Raw genomic sequence first — 17,781 nt, forward strand, 5'->3', positions numbered from 1 at the left:
ATCAACCATCATAACCTACCAACATAATTATAAAAAAAATGACCAGTACTGCATACTGTTCTTTTCGGGACAGCAGATCAGCAAAAGAAATGCAGTAGCTATCGTCAGCAAAAGGACAACAAAAAAATAATAATAATAAAACAACCAGCCAGAAGCAAAAACAACCAGCCAGAGCCAACCACTAGCCAAAATACAACACCCAACCAGAGCTAGAGTACAATTTTTCTCCCCCTTTTTTGCTCAAAAATTTCCTGAAGATGTTGAAATAGAGGTTTCAACATTTTCTCCTTGAGTCTCTTCTTCTTCTTCTTCTTCTTGACTTTCGTCTTAACCATTCTTTTCTTCTGTTTCTGAAGATGTTGAAACAGAGGTTTCAACATTTTTTCCTTCAGTCTCTTCTTCTTCTTCTTGACTTTCTTCTTGACCATTCTTTTCTTCTGTGTCTTTCTTTAGTGAGGTTTCTCCTTGAGTCTCTTCTTCTTCTTCTTGTCTTTCTTCTTGACTATTTTCTTCTTCTGTGTCTTTCTTTAGTGCTTGCAGCCACTGTAGTACCTCTGTTTTTTCTTCTTTGAGTTCTAGATTTCTCCTTGTGATCCTTTTCTCTTCTTTCTCTATTTCTTTTAGTCTTTTCTAGAAGTATTTTAGGAGAGTGGTTTTATCTGTTGGATCTTCCTTTGGAGTGGTTGTTGTCAAGTCGTTTTGATGTGTTCCCTTCCTTAGTTTGACTGTTATGAAGAGTGCTTTGACTGGAATTATGGGTTTCTGTTGCTTGAGTGTTTGTTGGACCAGCAGTGTGTGAATCAGGTTGGGGAAGATTAGAGAAGCTTTAGGTGTTCCATTTCCTACCAAATTCATGATTTGGGTGTGCACAATCTCTCCAAAGTTGACCTTTATTCCTTTACCAATCTTGTATAGTAGTTCTGCTAGACTCCATTTAACAGTGTTCTCATGGAGTGATGGCATCCAGTTGACTAGAGCAATCTTCTGGAGTATAGCATACTTGCTTGTCAGTGAGGCTGCTTTGATTTTGTTCTTATCAAAGCTTACATTACCAGCTGTCAGTTCTTGGGCAACTTGTTCACTAGTGATGTTTGGAGTGTTTTCTATATTTGAGGTGCCCATGTAGTCATTAACCATGGAGGGTGTAAAGTCATAGAATTTACCTCTTAGGTAGACCTTTCCATACATTGGATCACTTGGGGTTGATGTTCCTGCCCCCAGATTGTTGTAAAATTCATGAACGACACTTTCTTCATATGGTTCAATGTTTGTCACTGTTCCGAGCATTTGACTGTGAATGAGGATTTTTGAGATCTGCTCATTGCCCTTCATTTTATCAAGCACAAGAAGTTTCTGACTGATGATCTTTTTGGTTGAGAATTTTTCCCATTTTGTGGCATTCTGTTTGGTCAGAAACTTTTTACTGTAGGGTTTTGGCATGTTTGATTTGTTGACTTGTGTACCACTGTCTTCTTCTGCTACCTTTTTTCCTTTTTCTTTGGCAGTGTGTTTTCTTAGTGATTTTCTTGCACGTGTTCTTGACCCCACATTTTCTGACATCTCTTCAGTTTCACTTGCTTCTTTCTCACTATTCCAGCTGGTCTCCTCTTTTGTTTCTTTTTGCTTTTTCCTATTTGTCTTTGGTTTTCTTGGAGGTGGTATGTTAGGTTTTCTTCTATGAGGTCTGGCTGAAATTTGGAAATCTTCAGGCCTTTTAGCCCGCGGATCTGCCCCTTCAAATGGATCTACTCTCTTCCTTTTTCTTTGTGTTTTGTTTGTTGATGGTGTTGGAACAAGGGTTTCAACATTATGAGTTGTGAGGTGTTCTGTACTTAACATACTGGGTTGGAAATTTATCTCAACTTCCTCATTCTGAGGCTCTGTTTCTCTCTCATCTTCCGAGAAGGCGTGTAGGTCCTTCTCAAAGGTGTCCGAGGGGGACGAATTGGGAACCCTAGGTTTGGGTGTGAAAATCCCTTTTTGGGCATTTACCCGTTCTTCTTTCGATTCTTCATCTAGTAGTTGGCACGCCCGATTGAGGGCCAATGGAGATTGATAAAGTTCATCACTTGGATTAACAATCATATTTTCCCCTAAATCAGCCGCCATTGGCATAGGGTTAGCTATTTCTCCATATTCGACTGAGGGTTGAATCGGGTTACCTGGAGATGCAAGATTTGTGGCAAGTGATGCTCTGTTGTCTTGTATTTCTTGGAACGACACTTGAGACACAGGCACTGGGTTCATGATGATGGTGGCTGGGTCGCCGGTGCACTCTGGAACAGAGGAGCTGCCGACCCCTTCGGTTTGTGAAGTTCCCCTCCGAGGTACTTGAGGTTTTGCTTTCTTTGACCTTTTCATGTCTGTGGTTGGTGTCTCTTGTATTTTTCCTGAGGTTCTTGAGTTTATTTGGTTGCGGGTTCTTACTATGTTGAGAGATGTTGATTTTGTGGATGGGAGGTAGTGGTATGGTGATGTCGTGGGGAAGAAGATGGAGTCGTTGAGGGAGCTTGTGTTTTGGAGAAGAAGCTACTAAGGGTTTTTTATTTTGTGGGCTTGGAGGGGTGTTTGGGCCGTAGGTGGGCCGGTCAAGAGGATGTGAACATGTCTGGAATAAAAGCTTTTTTTTTTTTTTTTGATAAACATACTATATTTGGCATAAGCCAATTTCAGATCTTAACTTTGAGAATCTGTTTCCATCTAGTGTTTTTGTGAAGATATCGGCCAACTGTTTGTCGGTGCTAATGTGTGTGAGGGATACAACTTCATCTTCAACTAGTTTTCTTATGAAGTGGTGTCTGATGTCAATGTGTTTAGTACGCGAATGTTGAACAGGATTTTTGGAAATGTCTATTGCACTTTTGTTGTCACTGTATATTGTCATTGTTGTCTGTTTTATCCCATAATCTTCTAGCATCTGTTTCATCCACAATAGTTGTGTACAACAACTTCCAGCAGCAATATATTCAGCCTCTGCTGTTGATAGTGATATTGAGCTTTGTTTCTTACTCAGCCAAGACACCAGGTTTGTTCCCAGTAGAAAACACCCTCCTGATGTGCTTTTTCTATCATCCATGTTTCCTGCCCAGTCCGCGTCGCAATAAGCAGATAGGTGATGGTTTGTATCAAAAGAGTACCATAGACCTAGGTCAATGGTGCCTTTTGCATATTTGATGATCCTTTTTACAGCTTTCAGATATGTCTCCATGGGATTTGCTTGATATCTAGCACATATTCCTACTCCGAAACTTAAATCTGGTCTGCTAGCTGTTAAGTAGAGTAGGCCTCCTATCATGCTTCGATAGAAAGTCTGTTCCACCTTGGCCTTCACGATTTGTATCCAAAGGGAATTCTCGTCCCACAGGATCCTCCATCCTAGTTTCGCCAAGAAAGCATGGTTCATTTCCTCTAATCTGCGTATCCCCAAGCCGCCATTGGCTTTTGGTAGAGTTACAGTATCCCAATTTACAAGGTGGGTTTTCCTATTTCCCTCCGAGCTTCCCCATAGGAAGCTGCGAATTAACTTTTCAATGGTTCGTATTACCCCAACTGGAAGTAGCATGGACTGCATCGAGTAATATGGGATAGCTGACAGCACCGACTGTACTAGTACTTGCCTTCCGGCTAGAGACAAGGTCTTTGATCTCCATCCTGTAAGTCTAGTTTGAATTCTTCCGAGGATCCCAGCAAAGGATTCCTTTGTGATTCTGCCATGAACTGATGGGACTCCAAGATATCTCCCCAAATCCTCCACTTTTGTGACACCCAATGTGTTCATAATCCTTGTCTGCATCTCAGCTGGAGTATTTTTGAAAAAAAAAAACAATGCTGATTTTTGGAGGTTAACTTTCTGGCCCGAGGCTTTGCAAAATATGTCCAAGCATTCCTTAATCACCTTCGCTTGATTAGTCGTGGCCTCCCCAAAGATTACCATATCGTCTGCAAAAAATAAATGAGAAATATGAGGGCCTTGTCTAGTGAACTTTAATCCTTTCCAGATCCCTGTATTAACAAAATGTTTAATTAATAAACTGAGTCTCTCAATGCATAAAACAAAGAGGAGAGGTGAGATGTGGTCTCCCTGTCTTATTCCGCGTCCTGGTTGAAACCATTCTGAGCGTTCTCCATTCCAGTTAACAGCTAGTCTTGATGTTGACAGACCAGCTAAGACATTCCTTCTCCAACTTTGATTGAAACCGATGGTCTGCATTGTGTCCTCGATGAATTCCCAGGATAGTCTATCGTAGGCTTTTTCCAAGTCAACTTTGAGCGCCATCCATCCTGATCCTCCTTTTTTATTTCTCATCGAATTCAACGCCTCTTGGTATACAAGGATGTTATCTGTGATCTGCCTCTCAGGTACAAAGCTTGACTAGTGTGATCCTATGAGTTTTTTTGACATCTCCTTCAGGCGGTTCGTCATGGCCTTTGTCAATAATTTGTAAGTTACGTTGCACAAGCCAATTGGGCGCAGCTGCGTGACCGTTTTTGGGTTAGACACTTTTGGGATTAGGGAGATGAGTGTGTCATTGCAACCTTTCGGCATTTGTCCATCTGCAAAAAATTTTAGAGCAAATTGTGTTAACGAGTCCCCTACGATTTCCCAAGAAGTTTGGTAAAAACCAGCGCTAAACCCATCTGGCCCCAGGGCTTTGGATGGAGACATTTCGAACATTGCAGCTTTTATTTCTTCCTTCGTGTATGGTCGATTAACTTCATTCCAATTCTCCTGGGTTAGAACAGGGAAGTTGCCCAGCATGGGTTCCAGAGATATTGTATTTGAATCCTTTGAAAACAGTTCCTTAAAGTATTGTCGAACATGCCCTTTTAACTGATGCTCGTCTGTGATCCAGAACCCTTGGTCATCTCGAAGAGATGTGATTTTTGTAGGGCTATTCCTTATTGCCGTAGCTACGTGGTAGTACTTGGTGTTCCGGTATCCGGAGTTGATCCATTCCTCCCTTGATCTCTGAAATCATATCAGTTCTTCTTGAAAAAAAACTTCCTCTAGCTCTTGCCTTAATTTTTTGTTAAGCTTGATCCACTCGGGTCTTATCTGATAAGCCATTCGGTCCTGAACCCCTTTAATTCTCGCAAGTATTCTTTTCTTCCTGTGGAATACATTACCAAAGATTGTCTTGTTCCAAGAGTCTAGTGCTACTACCAACCTTTCCTTGTTGATTTCCACCTCCTTGTTGTTGTCCCAATTCGGCTGAATTACTAACTGGAATGTAGGGTGAGTAGCCCATGCTAAATTATACCTAAAGCCCCTGCTATTTGTTCTAGTTGAAACTGGCTTGGTATTAACTAAATGAGGTGTATGATCTGATTCTATTCTTGGTAGATGTTCAACTACAGCTTCAGAAAATTTTATCTTCCATTCCACATTTCCAAGGACTCTATCAAGTCGTGCACCCTTAAAGGTTGAGGTGTGTTGCCCTCTAGCCCAAGTGAACTTGGGTCCCGTGAATCCCAAGTCCATTAGGCCCTCTCGAAAAATCCAATCATTGAACTCCACACATCTGTTCAAGGAGAACGATTCTGGGTTACTAACCTTGTCTTGTGACACAACCGAGTTAAAGTCGCCTGCTACGAGCCATGGATCTTGCCCCCTAGTGTTGTGTTGCGAAAGTTCTGCAAATAACCTACGTCTTAAACCTTGGTTTGGACTCCCATAAACGACAGACAACACCCATGGACCCTCGGTATCATTGGCCACCTGAATGGTTATAAACTGTGGATGTGTCTCTACCTCCTCAATTATTATGGTATTTTTCCACATGATCCATATCCCGCCTGAGAACCCTACAGCTTCCACCCTAATCCACTCTTCGAACCCGAAGCTTGAGCAAATACTGTTGGCCTGATCTCCAGACACCTTAGGCTCTAACAAACACACAATGGCTGGATTATGCAACCGAACAAACATTTTAAGGGCGCGACGAAACGGCTTAGACGCCGCCCCTTGACATTGACCAGTAAATTGGTTTATGTAATGGCACAAGAATGGTAATTACTAAACTTGGAAACCATGTTCTGGAAGCAAGGGTATTGTCCGGTTTTATTGACTTGAATGTTAAGAATGGAAATCTATCTTAACAGCAACCCCCTTCATTCCCTTTTGTATCAGGTTTTATTGTTGTTATTATGATACCATACCTTAATTAGCTTTTTTGGATACTTACCATGGCGATCTTGTACTCTGGTTAGGATTTCTTTTTTATAAATAACTCATGTATGATTTTCCTACAAATATCATGTTCAATTCCTACAATAATTGTTTTGTAATATTCTAGCTCTAATACTACCATGATTCTACTCGTTTATCCATTTCATTCCTTTAATTTATACGAGTTAAGTTGATCCGTTTAGATCTCGGGTCATTTAGTTTAGCTAATGAGGGTCTTAGATAGCGCGTGGAAGATGGGAAAGCCATTAATGTTTAGTATGATCATTGGCTACCTGATGACAATGATGGTCATATCCATATCCAATCTGGTCTTTCTCCCCACCCCATCATTGTAGATTCTCTTATGAATACTGAACTATATAAATGAGATGTTGATATTCTTATGGATATCGTTGAGGATTGGGATATTAATCTTATTTAGAGTATTCCACCTTTCAAAGATATATAAAATTATCTTTAAAGTGAAATTATATTGTCAAGAGTAAATACATGATACTTTCAAGTGATATGCATTATTTGATGGCTTTAGATGGACTGTTACGTGCAATTACTTGATCGTCCCCAAAAAGTACGATTTTTTATGGCAATTGTGCACGCATTGTTTACCAACTATTGATCTAATGTATGTAGTCTTAACATGTTAGTTGTTCTCTCTCTTGCTACCTTTGTGCTATTCCACATTTTTGCTGATGACTGTGAGATTGCTACTACTTGTTGGAACCTCTTCAGTATTGAGGTAACCATTTATTCCATGACTGGATTCTTCATAATCTGTCCACTTTAACTAAGGAAGAGGCTTGTATTTTTTATCATGATTTGTTGGAGCCTTTGGTCTAATAGGAATGATAGTCTGTGGAACAATAAAGTTATTACCCCCTACTTTGCTTATTGTGGAAATATTATTACTATGAGGAATGTTTCTTAGGCTATTTAATTCGTTGATTTAAACCTCAGTTGGATTAGCTCAAGATTAATGTTGATGTAGCCATTAACTCTAATACTAACAAAATGGGTTTCGGTCCCCACCCCCAAAATTGTTGTGTGATTGAGTATTGTATTAATATTGTTGATAACAAAACTTGAACATTTGACTTTTCATTTAATTTGACACTAGCTATTGAAACCAATTAAGTATGCTAAAGACACTTATTGAATATTTTTTTATAATTATATATTTATTTAGATCATTCACAAGCATATTATATATATATATGTGTGTGTGTGTGTGTGTGTGTGTGTGTGTGTGTGTACGTATGTATATATAAGCACATACATGGTATTTGTTCAAAAAGTTTAATGTGTTTAATTGAAAATAGTGTTAGTTGCTAACTCAGAGGTTGGGAGTTCAATTATTACGCTATACAAATGTAAAAATTTTAACATAAAAAATTTTTTTTAAAAAAAAAAAAAAGAAAGGGCTAAAGGCCTGGCATGTTTACCCCGTCAATCCGCCCAACCACGGGTTGGGTTGGATAAATCTTAACCCATGTAAAAAACATGTTGAATCGGCTCGCCCCATTCGGCCCGTTTCTAGGCGAACCCGAGACGGGCCAAGCTGGCCCGTTTTGACAACTATAGTTTTTCATGCTCATGAAGCTAAAGTTATGGAAATTCATGAGTAGCCTATTCATGAGGCTCGAACTTAACTAAAAAGTCAACAATTGGATCATTATATTCAAGAAATTTAGTCTATTGCTCCTTGACTTTTTTCTAGTGTTATTATAAAATATATTAAAGAAACAATGAACTTTTTCATCATCATTTGAATTTCTGTTTTATTAAACAATTTGCGAACCGTATTTCCCATCTTATAATTAGGGAAATTGTTTCTCTATTTGATCATGTTGTATGATTCTCTTCTCCCTCTCATGTATGCATTGACCTCTGGACGTATGATTTGTTTTAGTAATGAACTCCCTTTTTTTTAAGCTTTAAAATTTTGAGGCTCATGAATAAATTTATTTTTAAGCATTTTATCATTTGTTTAGTGGAATGTCAAATGCATTAAAATAAATACAGGAATCAAATTGTAACTAGCCTTTAATTAAAGGGGCTAAAGGAAAATTTATGTACTCACCATCCATTAACAAGGCGTTTGGTTGGGAGTAATTTCAATTCAACTCCAATGGAATTTTTTAGCATTTGAAACTACATTAAGAGATCACTGGTTCCCTTCATCAACTCATATTATCAGAAGAGATCACTTAGTCAACTTAAGGTTTTTCTTTTGATTCACAGTATACTTTCACAAGCTGTCAAATATTTGATTTATTTGAAGTTTATTGAAGCTTTGACTTTTAGTTTGGATTCAAGCTAAGGCAAATTAAAAAATTTCAAGCATATTCACTTTTTGTTTTGTATATTCTGTTGCAAAAAGGGATGTAGTACCCTTGCAAGGGATCGATACAAGAGCCTAGAGAAAAGAGGACTGGTTGTCCCATCAAAGAAGACTTCCAGGTCAATTGATTTTGCTGATTAGTCATGTTTAACTTGTATCTATCCAGCATTATCTTCGTATTAGTTCTAGGCTTCTAGCATTTTTATCTGAGTTGTACAGATTTTACCATGTTTCCCACCAATTCTCTTTGAAAGTTCCTCCACGTCCATTGTAACTTACATATAATTACAATTCGTGGCCTTCATTATTGCCATGATTCCTTCGCACTACTCTACTTGTGAACTTAATTACTAATTTTTTAGAATTCAAATTACATTTTCAAGAAGCGATTGTAATGTTTTGGACCGTTTCATTGGCTATATATCTCCCCTGCCATTGGTGAGCTGTTTGAAGTCCTCAGCAGTGAGAGCTTCCCATTTATTTGAAGGAGATTATGAAGCTGAAAATTTTGGCAATATTTTCATAAGTTTATGTGTTGTTTAAAAGTATACTAGTTGGGTTTTAATTATTTTTGTTTATCAAATTTCTTAATTTTATAATATAATCTTTAGTTAAAATATAATATAAATGTCGAGGTTACTAGTTCAAATTGGATAAAATTCAATATATTTATTTGGTGTTATCTATTTATTTTATTTTATAAAATGGAGTTATGTATGGAGTAACATTTTGAAATGTGTAGGCTATTAATTCAAATGGTGTTTTTAAATTCTCAGTAGTAAAATATGATGGTTTTAGTCTTTGATATCAAATATGGTACTCTTAGGTCCTTATCAAATCAAATATCTAAGTCCGTCATTGTAGATGTACCTACAAGTAAATTTAAAAAAAATTAATATAAAAATTTGAAATATTCTTTTAGTATAGAAGAGATATTTTTATCTTGTAATCTTTTTTCACTTTCAAAATAGATTTTACTAGCTTACCGTTATATATATTTGTTATTCAACATTTTTTTTATCTTTAAAATTTCAATTCATTTTTAAAGTATAATAATAATAATAATAATAATAATAATAATAATAATAATTATTATTATTATTATTATTATTATTATTATTATTATTATTATTATTTAAGTTTTTCGAATTGTTTGCTTAGAGAATATCTCGAACAATTTCTTCGAATGGTCATCTCTTACCTTTCGAATTACATCTTCGAATCTTAAGCTTTGTAACCTTTCGTAATCGAATAGTTGTCTTTACTATTTGACACTTTATTACTTGACAAGGTTGGGCCTTCCACTCTTCGGTCATTGCTACCTTCCGGTCTTCTATTCTTCGACGTCTTGACTCTTCGATCCTTTAACTCTTCGAAGCTCCTTGTAGACTATCTGATGACTATCCGAGGTGTAACCATTCGAGTGACAATTCAGACTATTCGAACTGAATGAAGATAATTCCTAAGTCTAAGAAAATGAAATGAATTTGGTACTAAAATTTCCTAAGTCTTTTGGTATCCTCAAAATCTAATTAATATACACTTGTTCCTAACATGTTTGAAACCCAACTGATGAAGTAAATTCATGCATGTATTTAGCATGTATATGATGAATATGGAAATTGTCTGAACAAAGAAGAGAAAAATCCAAGAATTAGGCTTGAAGAAGCTCTTTTATTCAATCTCTGTTGAATGCTCATAGAGAGATGACATCTAGAGAGAGAGAGTGGAGAGGAAGTAAAAGAGTATTCTCTCGAGAGAGAGAGAGAGAGAGCCCAAGGGGAGGGTCTCCTTAATTGAAGAACTAATGTCCTTTGTATAGGCCTAAAAGCTAACCCGCTGACTTTGACTTTGACCAGAACCGTTGGACTTCGACCCAACCACAAAACGAGAGCATGAACGTATAAAGAGGTAAAACCGAGGTATATTCCCTATCAAGTAGCCCCCCCCCCCCCCCCCCCCCCCCCCCCCCCCCNCTGTTGAATGCTCATAGAGAGATGACATCTAGAGAGAGAGAGTGGAGAGGAAGTAAAAGAGTATTCTCTCGAGAGAGAGAGAGAGAGAGCCCAAGGGGAGGGTCTCCTTAATTGAAGAACTAATGTCCTTTGTATAGGACTAAAAGATAACCCGCTGACTTTGACTTTGACCAGAACCGTTGGACTTCGACCCAACCACAAAACGAGAGCATGAACGTATAAAGAGGTAAAACCGAGGTATATTCCCTATCNTAATGAGGAAGGGTTCAGGGTAAAAAAAACTGACCACACAGTCCGTGACTTACGACGGTTGCCTCATTAAAAACTTTAGACTAAGAAAAAAACCAATGAGAAAAAATCTTAGCTAAGGAAAAAAGAGCACAACCTTAAGTGCCAACGAGGAAGAGTTCGAGCTGGAAAAACTGATCGCACAGTCCTTGACGTACGCTGATTGCCTCGTTAAAAACCTTAGACTAAGAAAAAACCCAGTGGGAAAAAAACCTTAGCTAAGGAAAAAAGAGTACAACCTTAAACATAGTTTTTTGGACTATAAGGGTTGCCTGAACTCTACCGATCTAGGGATCGGATTTGCGATACGATTGAGAGGTTGAATTTTACCGATCTAGTGACTGGATTATTAGTTATGGTCGGGAGGTCGAACCTAATCACGATTTAGAGATTCAGTTTTTCCATTAAAGGGATTAGATTTACTCGCGATCTAGGATTTAGTCTCTAGCATGATTAAGGGACCAAATTTTACCGATCTAGGGATCGGGTTTTACCAATCGAGGGATTGGATTTTAAAATGAGATCTAGCGATCAAGTCTTACCAATCAAGGGATTGGATTTATTCATGGTCCGGGCGGGGACCTCTATTGATTTTATCGATCATAGGTGGGAATGCTTTTCCCGATACCTTTTACTCGGCTAACTAGTCATAGTTGGTTTGAGCTTGGTCAAACATTGATCCAGAATACCCGGTTACAAGATCGTTCTTAATTACCAATTTGGTCCCTTGACTATAGCAAAATTATCAATTTAGTCCCGATTTAACGGATGTTTAACGGCAAAATAAACGGAGGACCAAATTGGTTAAATTTTTCAAAGTCGAGGGACTTAATTGGTCACGAAAAATTATTGAAGACCAAATTGGTAATTTCGCAATAGTCGATGGACCAAATTGGTAATTTCCCCTCTTATGAATGAACAATTTCCTCAACAAAAAATTTATAGGTATCATTCAAATCTTATTGATAAAATTGATAAATTTATAGGAAAAATAACCTTAGCAAAAGTCGTATTTAACCAAATTTATGGGGCATTTGAACGTAGTTGTTTTCTTGATGTTAGATCAGAATGTTCAAAGGCAAGGAGTGCATGTTTAGAACATTTATAAAAGCAACTCCTTCATAAAACTCTCCAAACAAGAACGTTTTAAAACACAAGTGGATTTGATTACCCCTATAATTACAAAACTCATTACCTAATTTAAATCGAGTATCATTCCATTAGTTCAACCTTATTCCTCCTCATTTCATCACTTCCTCACTTATCTCTCCTCATTTCGTCACCTCCTCACTCATCTCTCGTTGTTGCATTGCCTACTCACTTCATTGTCATTTTTAAGATCAATTGCTTTGATTTTTTGTTTATGTATTTTTAAGACCTTTATTCCGATTATAGGGTCATACATTAAGATTATATATAAAAAAAAAATCAATATTGATAATCATGCCAATTTCAACTAGTACCAAACATGCTCAATACTTTCACCAAAAACCCATTTCAATTACCAACTATTTGATTTCCATTTTCGAACCAAACACACGCAGCAGATAACGGGGAGGTGACAATTATTTAACAGAATAAGCTTATTAAGCACACTTCTATCCTACCCACAGTCCATTTATATCAGATGGAGGTCAATGGGATCATGGAGAATTGACTTCACAGTACGTTCCAATCAACACTTGTGAAGTGAAGCCATCATCTTTAACATAGAATTGGTGCACCACTTTGCTCATTTTCCAGAACAGATCTTTGCAATCTGATCTCTTGGAACCACACTATCCTGGAGGACCAGTCTCAGCAGCTCTCTCCTTTTGGCATCGATCAATCATATGGGTCATTTCTCCAATGGCTGCTTCTTCAGTCACACTGCCATTCCCGCAATGAAAGAGCGTTCAGTTTACCTTCCTTCGACTCCCTCTGCAACAAATTAAAGCACGTTGACAACTTACTCGGAGACGCGAGAAACATGAAATTCTAGGAGTACATGTTGTTGCATGAATGTATCTACCTCGAAACCACGGAAGTCGTTTAGAAGACGGCCGCAAGTGCTCATTAGCTTGAATAGATGGTGGTATTCAGGGTGATCTCCTGGCAGAGATTTGGCCCGACTAAATAAAGGGCTGGTAGGACGATAGGTCCCAAGGCAAACGAGACATAACCGTTTTCCATGTAGTCATCCAAGTCATGTCTTTTGTCCATTCAGCTTCTCTTAACATGGAGTTCAGCAAATTCAGCCACTGCAAATCACAATAAATTATCTTTTTGGGTTACCAAAGATGTCATAGCCTCAAAGTAGGAACTTGAATAGTTGATGCAGCTCGAAATCACCATCATATCATTTGGTATATATATCCAAGAGGGAGATAAAACAAATAAATTATTTCTGAGAATAATGTTGCAGATAGGTTATATTAGCAGTAACATGAATGCAAAAATAAACACAAATTTTGGTAAGTAATATGGATTCACTATCTCAATTATGTGGCTCATCACATCCCGTTCTTGCCATCTAAATGCTTTCTCTCCAATCTCAGAAATTGTGCTGTGAAGTGCAGAAAATATGATCTGAACAGCAGTCAGTGCTCACATTTCGGTTCCACCTGCGGGCATGACACAATACTTCATAGAATTAGAATTTTATCAACTCCTATTGCCCTTGATAACCACAATGTTACAAGTTCGACTCTCAACGGGAGCGACCTATTGACCTTCTCTTGGTTTGAGCTAGTTGTCACAAGGCAAGGCGAGGTTTACCCCGTGCACACCCTTGGGTAGTGGTTACAGACTTAAAGGTCAGGTTTCCCTCGTCACCCAGAATTTTATCAAAGCCACGGAAAGATTGAATAGCAAACCAAAAGATCAGCTAAAAGGGAATACTTACTTTTCAACCAACAGAATAAGGTTCTTTAATTCCTCTATAGAACCCCCAACATCAAAGAAGTCATCTACCACAGTAGTCAATACACCATTTTGGGCCCATGAAATACGGCCGGGCATCAGATAGTTCTGGAGGAAAAAGCGTTGCTGCAGCTGAAAAGTAACAGTACGCACGCAGACTTTTGTCTTGCAAACTTCAGCGTATCCAATCTGTTTTTTACTACCCACCTGTTGTCATAGTAAAAACACCATCCTCGAAAGAGTTATAGCATGATCAAGGGGAAGGAATGAATTATAACATGAAGCAAAAATAAATTGGCAGAGAAAAAGAAAGGAGTAGGAAGGCCTAAATTTGACAATGCTTAATTCCTTTAAAATTGCTCGGACATACTTCCAACTGATCTCACTCTAATGAATTGCCTACAAAAGAATAGGGCCAAGAAACACCTCATATCCTCACCTTTCAAGCTGTTTTAGTTGTTCACGATGTATAGATTGACAAAGGTTGAAATCCTCTGCGGCAAGAGTTAGGAAATCTTTATTGCTAAAGTTTGATGAACTATGGGCAACGTGAAAGGAAATAGAGGCAATTTAATTAGTCAGTGATCTACCAACCATATTCAAGAAACAATACATACTTTGTACGGAAGTAAAGAGCACTACCAATATGAAGTTTTGGAAAATCTTGTATTCTCCACATTGTAATGCTCTATATACCTCCGGTTGGCAATTCGTTCTAAATTTGCATAGAAAAGAAAATTAAGAACATCCTCCACCTACAAATGACAAAGTAGCTCATTGCCCCCTTTTTAACTCGAATCAACTAAAAGGGATGACACAATAATTAACTCTTGAAGCTGCTTTGGGACTCAGGAATTACGGAAAATACCTGTTTATGGATCTGTCTTGTATGGATATCTGAAAAAAGAGAATCACTGGAAAGTTCCTGTCTCAAATTCTCATACCACCTGCTATGTTTCTCAGAAACATATTCATCTGAATTACATAGTACTTCTAGTGCTTGATAGAGATCCAGTATAGCATATACATCCTCTGGACATCCACAAGCAATACTGTTGATACTCACTCTTGTCCAGAAATTTAGATACAGGACCTACACTACAGAACAACTAATCTATCAAACTTTTCAGACCATCTAGATATATTCCATGAGAAAAGAGAAACCTGGTATTGTTACAAATGGATGAGTACCAGCTGAAGGGATGCTGTAGCCATTTGTTCACAATATCCTGAATGCCATAGCACAAGTTGAGGCGGAGTGGGGGAACTAATGTTATAGTTTGTAACAATAAGAGCTTAAAGAAAGTAATGGGCAAGAAAAAGCTCAACATAGATGGCTCTGTTTGGCAAAGTTTATTTAGGAGCTTATAGCTTATTTTAAGCTACTAATAAGCTATAAGCTCTGTTTGGTAATGTTCCCAAAATAAGCTAGTAGATTAAAATAAGAGCTTATGTTGAAAAGCTATTTTAGGTAGCTTTTCAAAAAATCTAGAAGCTTCTTAACCTTTTTCCATTTTTATCCTTATTATTTTAAATAAATGACATCTTTTACCCATCCCAATTAAAATCCTTTTGGTCTTTTCTCTTCAATATGTTTGTTTGTAATTTCAATTTGACATTTGTGTGTTTGAACATTAATTTTACCAAACACTTTTAAGCATAACAGCTAGCTCAACAGCTCTTCAGATTTCAGCTACTAGCTTATAGTTTTTCAACTTTCAGCTAGGTTCGCCAAACATAGCCAGAATCTAGAAGCTGGTCTAACATAAAATATGTTCCATATAGCAGAACATTGTAGTAATTAATGATTGAGGTTTGAGAAAGCTACCTGTATGTTTCATCCAACACATTTCTTATTCCCTTACTGAAATGGCGACTAATCCCCAATTTCTCAACATTATCAATGACACAAAGTCGTGCATACACATCAAGAGGGTAGACTGTTGAAACTGAAAGATCAAGGCAGAAAATTATACTAATGTGCTGCAATGTAAGAATGGAAATACAGACCTGCCAATGATGGCAGATGTACCTTTGTTCCCAAACATCTTCAATATATACAGAATGTAGGTAACTAAGACAACCAGGATCGTGGTTATGAATAAAAGTGGCAGCTGTAGTAGAAGGTGAATTGAACAAGGAGCCATTCTTCCTTTGATACTTCATAGACATTTCCCAGTCTTGCAGATCAGAGGTCCTAATCCTTCCGATACATAAGCAAGGTAAGCCTCAAGCACCTTTGAGGTGCTTCCCATGCACCTAAATCAAGAAAGACATTATGAATGAAAAGTGTTGGTGTTTATTATCCTAAACACAAAGATAGATAAGAAGAGGCCTTCTTTGGAATCATGCCAGTTGATTGCTTAATCTATCCTAAATCTACCACTTTTTTTTTTCTTCAAAGCACATATGACTATTTAAGAGAATCTACATATGTGTGACATGTGTAAGATTGTTTGCATGCTTTAGCTTCTTTATTATGCAATAATTAGTTCAACTTGGACTGGTCCACCTAAATACTAAACTAGATCATATGCACAATGCACATAATCAGATAAGACCTTATTCAACTGAAAACTGTGTCCTCGGAAATAGGCTTTGTTAATTATTAATTAATATACCTGCTGAGCTCCACATCCCTCTTATGATGTAGTGCATTTAGAGTTGTTGGTTCTAAGTTGATCTTCAAAGATGAATCATTAAGATAGTTGAGCATTCCGGGGAATATGATATCAAATCCAGTGGGGCAAAGTTGGCCATTATCAGCAGCAGATGTAAAATTTTAACTCAATGAAATGTAAACCTACAAGATGTGATGTATGACACCATTAACATAAATAAATAAATAGAGCTCACCAAGTAGAATGCAAGTTATTACCTTTATTGATTTGTTCCTCACCAACATCCCATTTTTTCAGTGCAAGAACACATGCCAGAGTTGATAAGAGAGTTTCTTTAAGAAACATGGGAAGAGTGTGATGAACACCCCATGATCCATCTTGATTCTGATTATTTAGCACCCAATCCACGCACTCTGGGAAACAGGGCATTCCAGGGGAATGTGGAGAAGGGAACATAGCTACCCATGCAGTGTCGTATGGATCGGAGAAACAGAAAGTTCAACAATGTCGAACAATTTCCTAATCTTTTCTTCAGCTACTTGAAAACACTGCATATAGTTTTATATTACTAAGAGGCTAATTTTCGGAAATCAGATGAGTGAAAGTAAGAGGAGAGAGCACATTACAGAAAATCTTACTGATAAAGTCAAATTAGTTGATCTGTCTCTTCCATCAAAAGTGGCCAAACTAGCTGCTTAAACAATTCAAGCTCTCAACAATGATTCATTCAAGCAAAAACTTAAGTAGTTTTTTTGCATACAATTTTCAACATTAGTCCTTATTCAGAATATAAGGCAAGTATACATAAAACGGACAATATAATTACTTATCCTAGAAGTAATTACCATAGGAGAAAGAATAGAATACTTGAATGTACATGGAAAATGGAATAACTAACCATAAGAAGAAATAGTTTGACAGATGTGGTGATCGAGGAGCATTCAATTTGTTGCTCATTGTGAATGAAGGCAGGCCTTTTCCTTTTACATTGAAAAAAAAAAAAAGCAAAGACAGAAACAAAACATTGAGGATCTATCCACCAGCTGTATTCGGAATGAAGCATGAGAGAGTCAAATTTTAACTTTGTAAGGGGGAAAATAAAGTAGAAACTAAGCTGAAAACGAAAAGCAAGAAGTTCTCCAAATCCAATATTGTCTGGAATGAGTTACAACATTGTGTGGAGTGAGTGTAGTGCTTGCAATCACAAGTGACCGAGACATTGTGGGTTGTGGCGGAGCATATGACTATTAACTAGCAGTACTTATATGCTACTCCCTTTCTCTATAACAAGTATTGTATACAAGTTAGTTTTTTTGAATGCATGCCTAATGATTTAATTTTAAAAATTGAAGTTATTGGCTTTTTCTATGCATACTGCTCAAGTACCTTCTGCTTTTTCCATAACCAACTATTAATCTACCATACAAGCCATAAATGAAAAAAAAAAAAAAAAAAAAAAAAAAAAAA

General features: G+C 37.3%; 2 protein-coding genes and 1 pseudogene across 2 annotated transcripts; all 3 read right to left on the reverse strand.

The window, feature by feature from the left end:
* Positions 1–630: 630 nt before the first annotated feature.
* On the reverse strand, positions 631–2,361 carry LOC115999359. Its single transcript, XM_031239215.1, has one exon. The coding sequence runs from the start codon at positions 2,359–2,361 to the stop codon at positions 631–633; it is 1,731 nt and encodes a 576-aa protein (XP_031095075.1).
* A 2,011-nt stretch (positions 2,362–4,372) lies between these two features.
* On the reverse strand, positions 4,373–5,929 carry LOC115999360. The gene is made up of 2 exons (XM_031239216.1): positions 5,123–5,929; positions 4,373–4,969 (listed from the first exon to the last, which is right to left on the reverse strand). The coding sequence occupies exons 1-2, from the start codon at positions 5,927–5,929 to the stop codon at positions 4,373–4,375; spliced, it is 1,404 nt and encodes a 467-aa protein (XP_031095076.1).
* Positions 5,930–12,243: 6,314 nt separating this feature from the next.
* LOC115999361 overlaps positions 12,244–17,781 on the reverse strand; it is a 6,861-nt pseudogene continuing 1,323 nt past the window's right edge.

Source organism: Ipomoea triloba, chromosome 12 (genome assembly GCF_003576645.1).
Source record: "Ipomoea triloba cultivar NCNSP0323 chromosome 12, ASM357664v1".
NCBI lineage: Eukaryota > Viridiplantae > Streptophyta > Magnoliopsida > Solanales > Convolvulaceae > Ipomoea > Ipomoea triloba.

What these genes read in the sequence shown, in the direction of transcription:
- LOC115999360 (XM_031239216.1), bottom strand. Translation starts at nt 5,929, where the DNA reads ATGTTTGTTCGGTTGCATAATCCAGCCATTGTGTGTTTGTTAGAGCCT. An exon ending in ACAAGACAATCTTTGGTAAT is followed by an intron (nt 4,970 to 5,122) that starts GTATTCCACAGG and finishes ATATGATTTCAG; the next exon opens with AGATCAAGGGAGGAATGGAT.
- LOC115999359 (XM_031239215.1), bottom strand. Translation starts at nt 2,361, where the DNA reads ATGAAAAGGTCAAAGAAAGCAAAACCTCAAGTACCTCGGAGGGGAACT.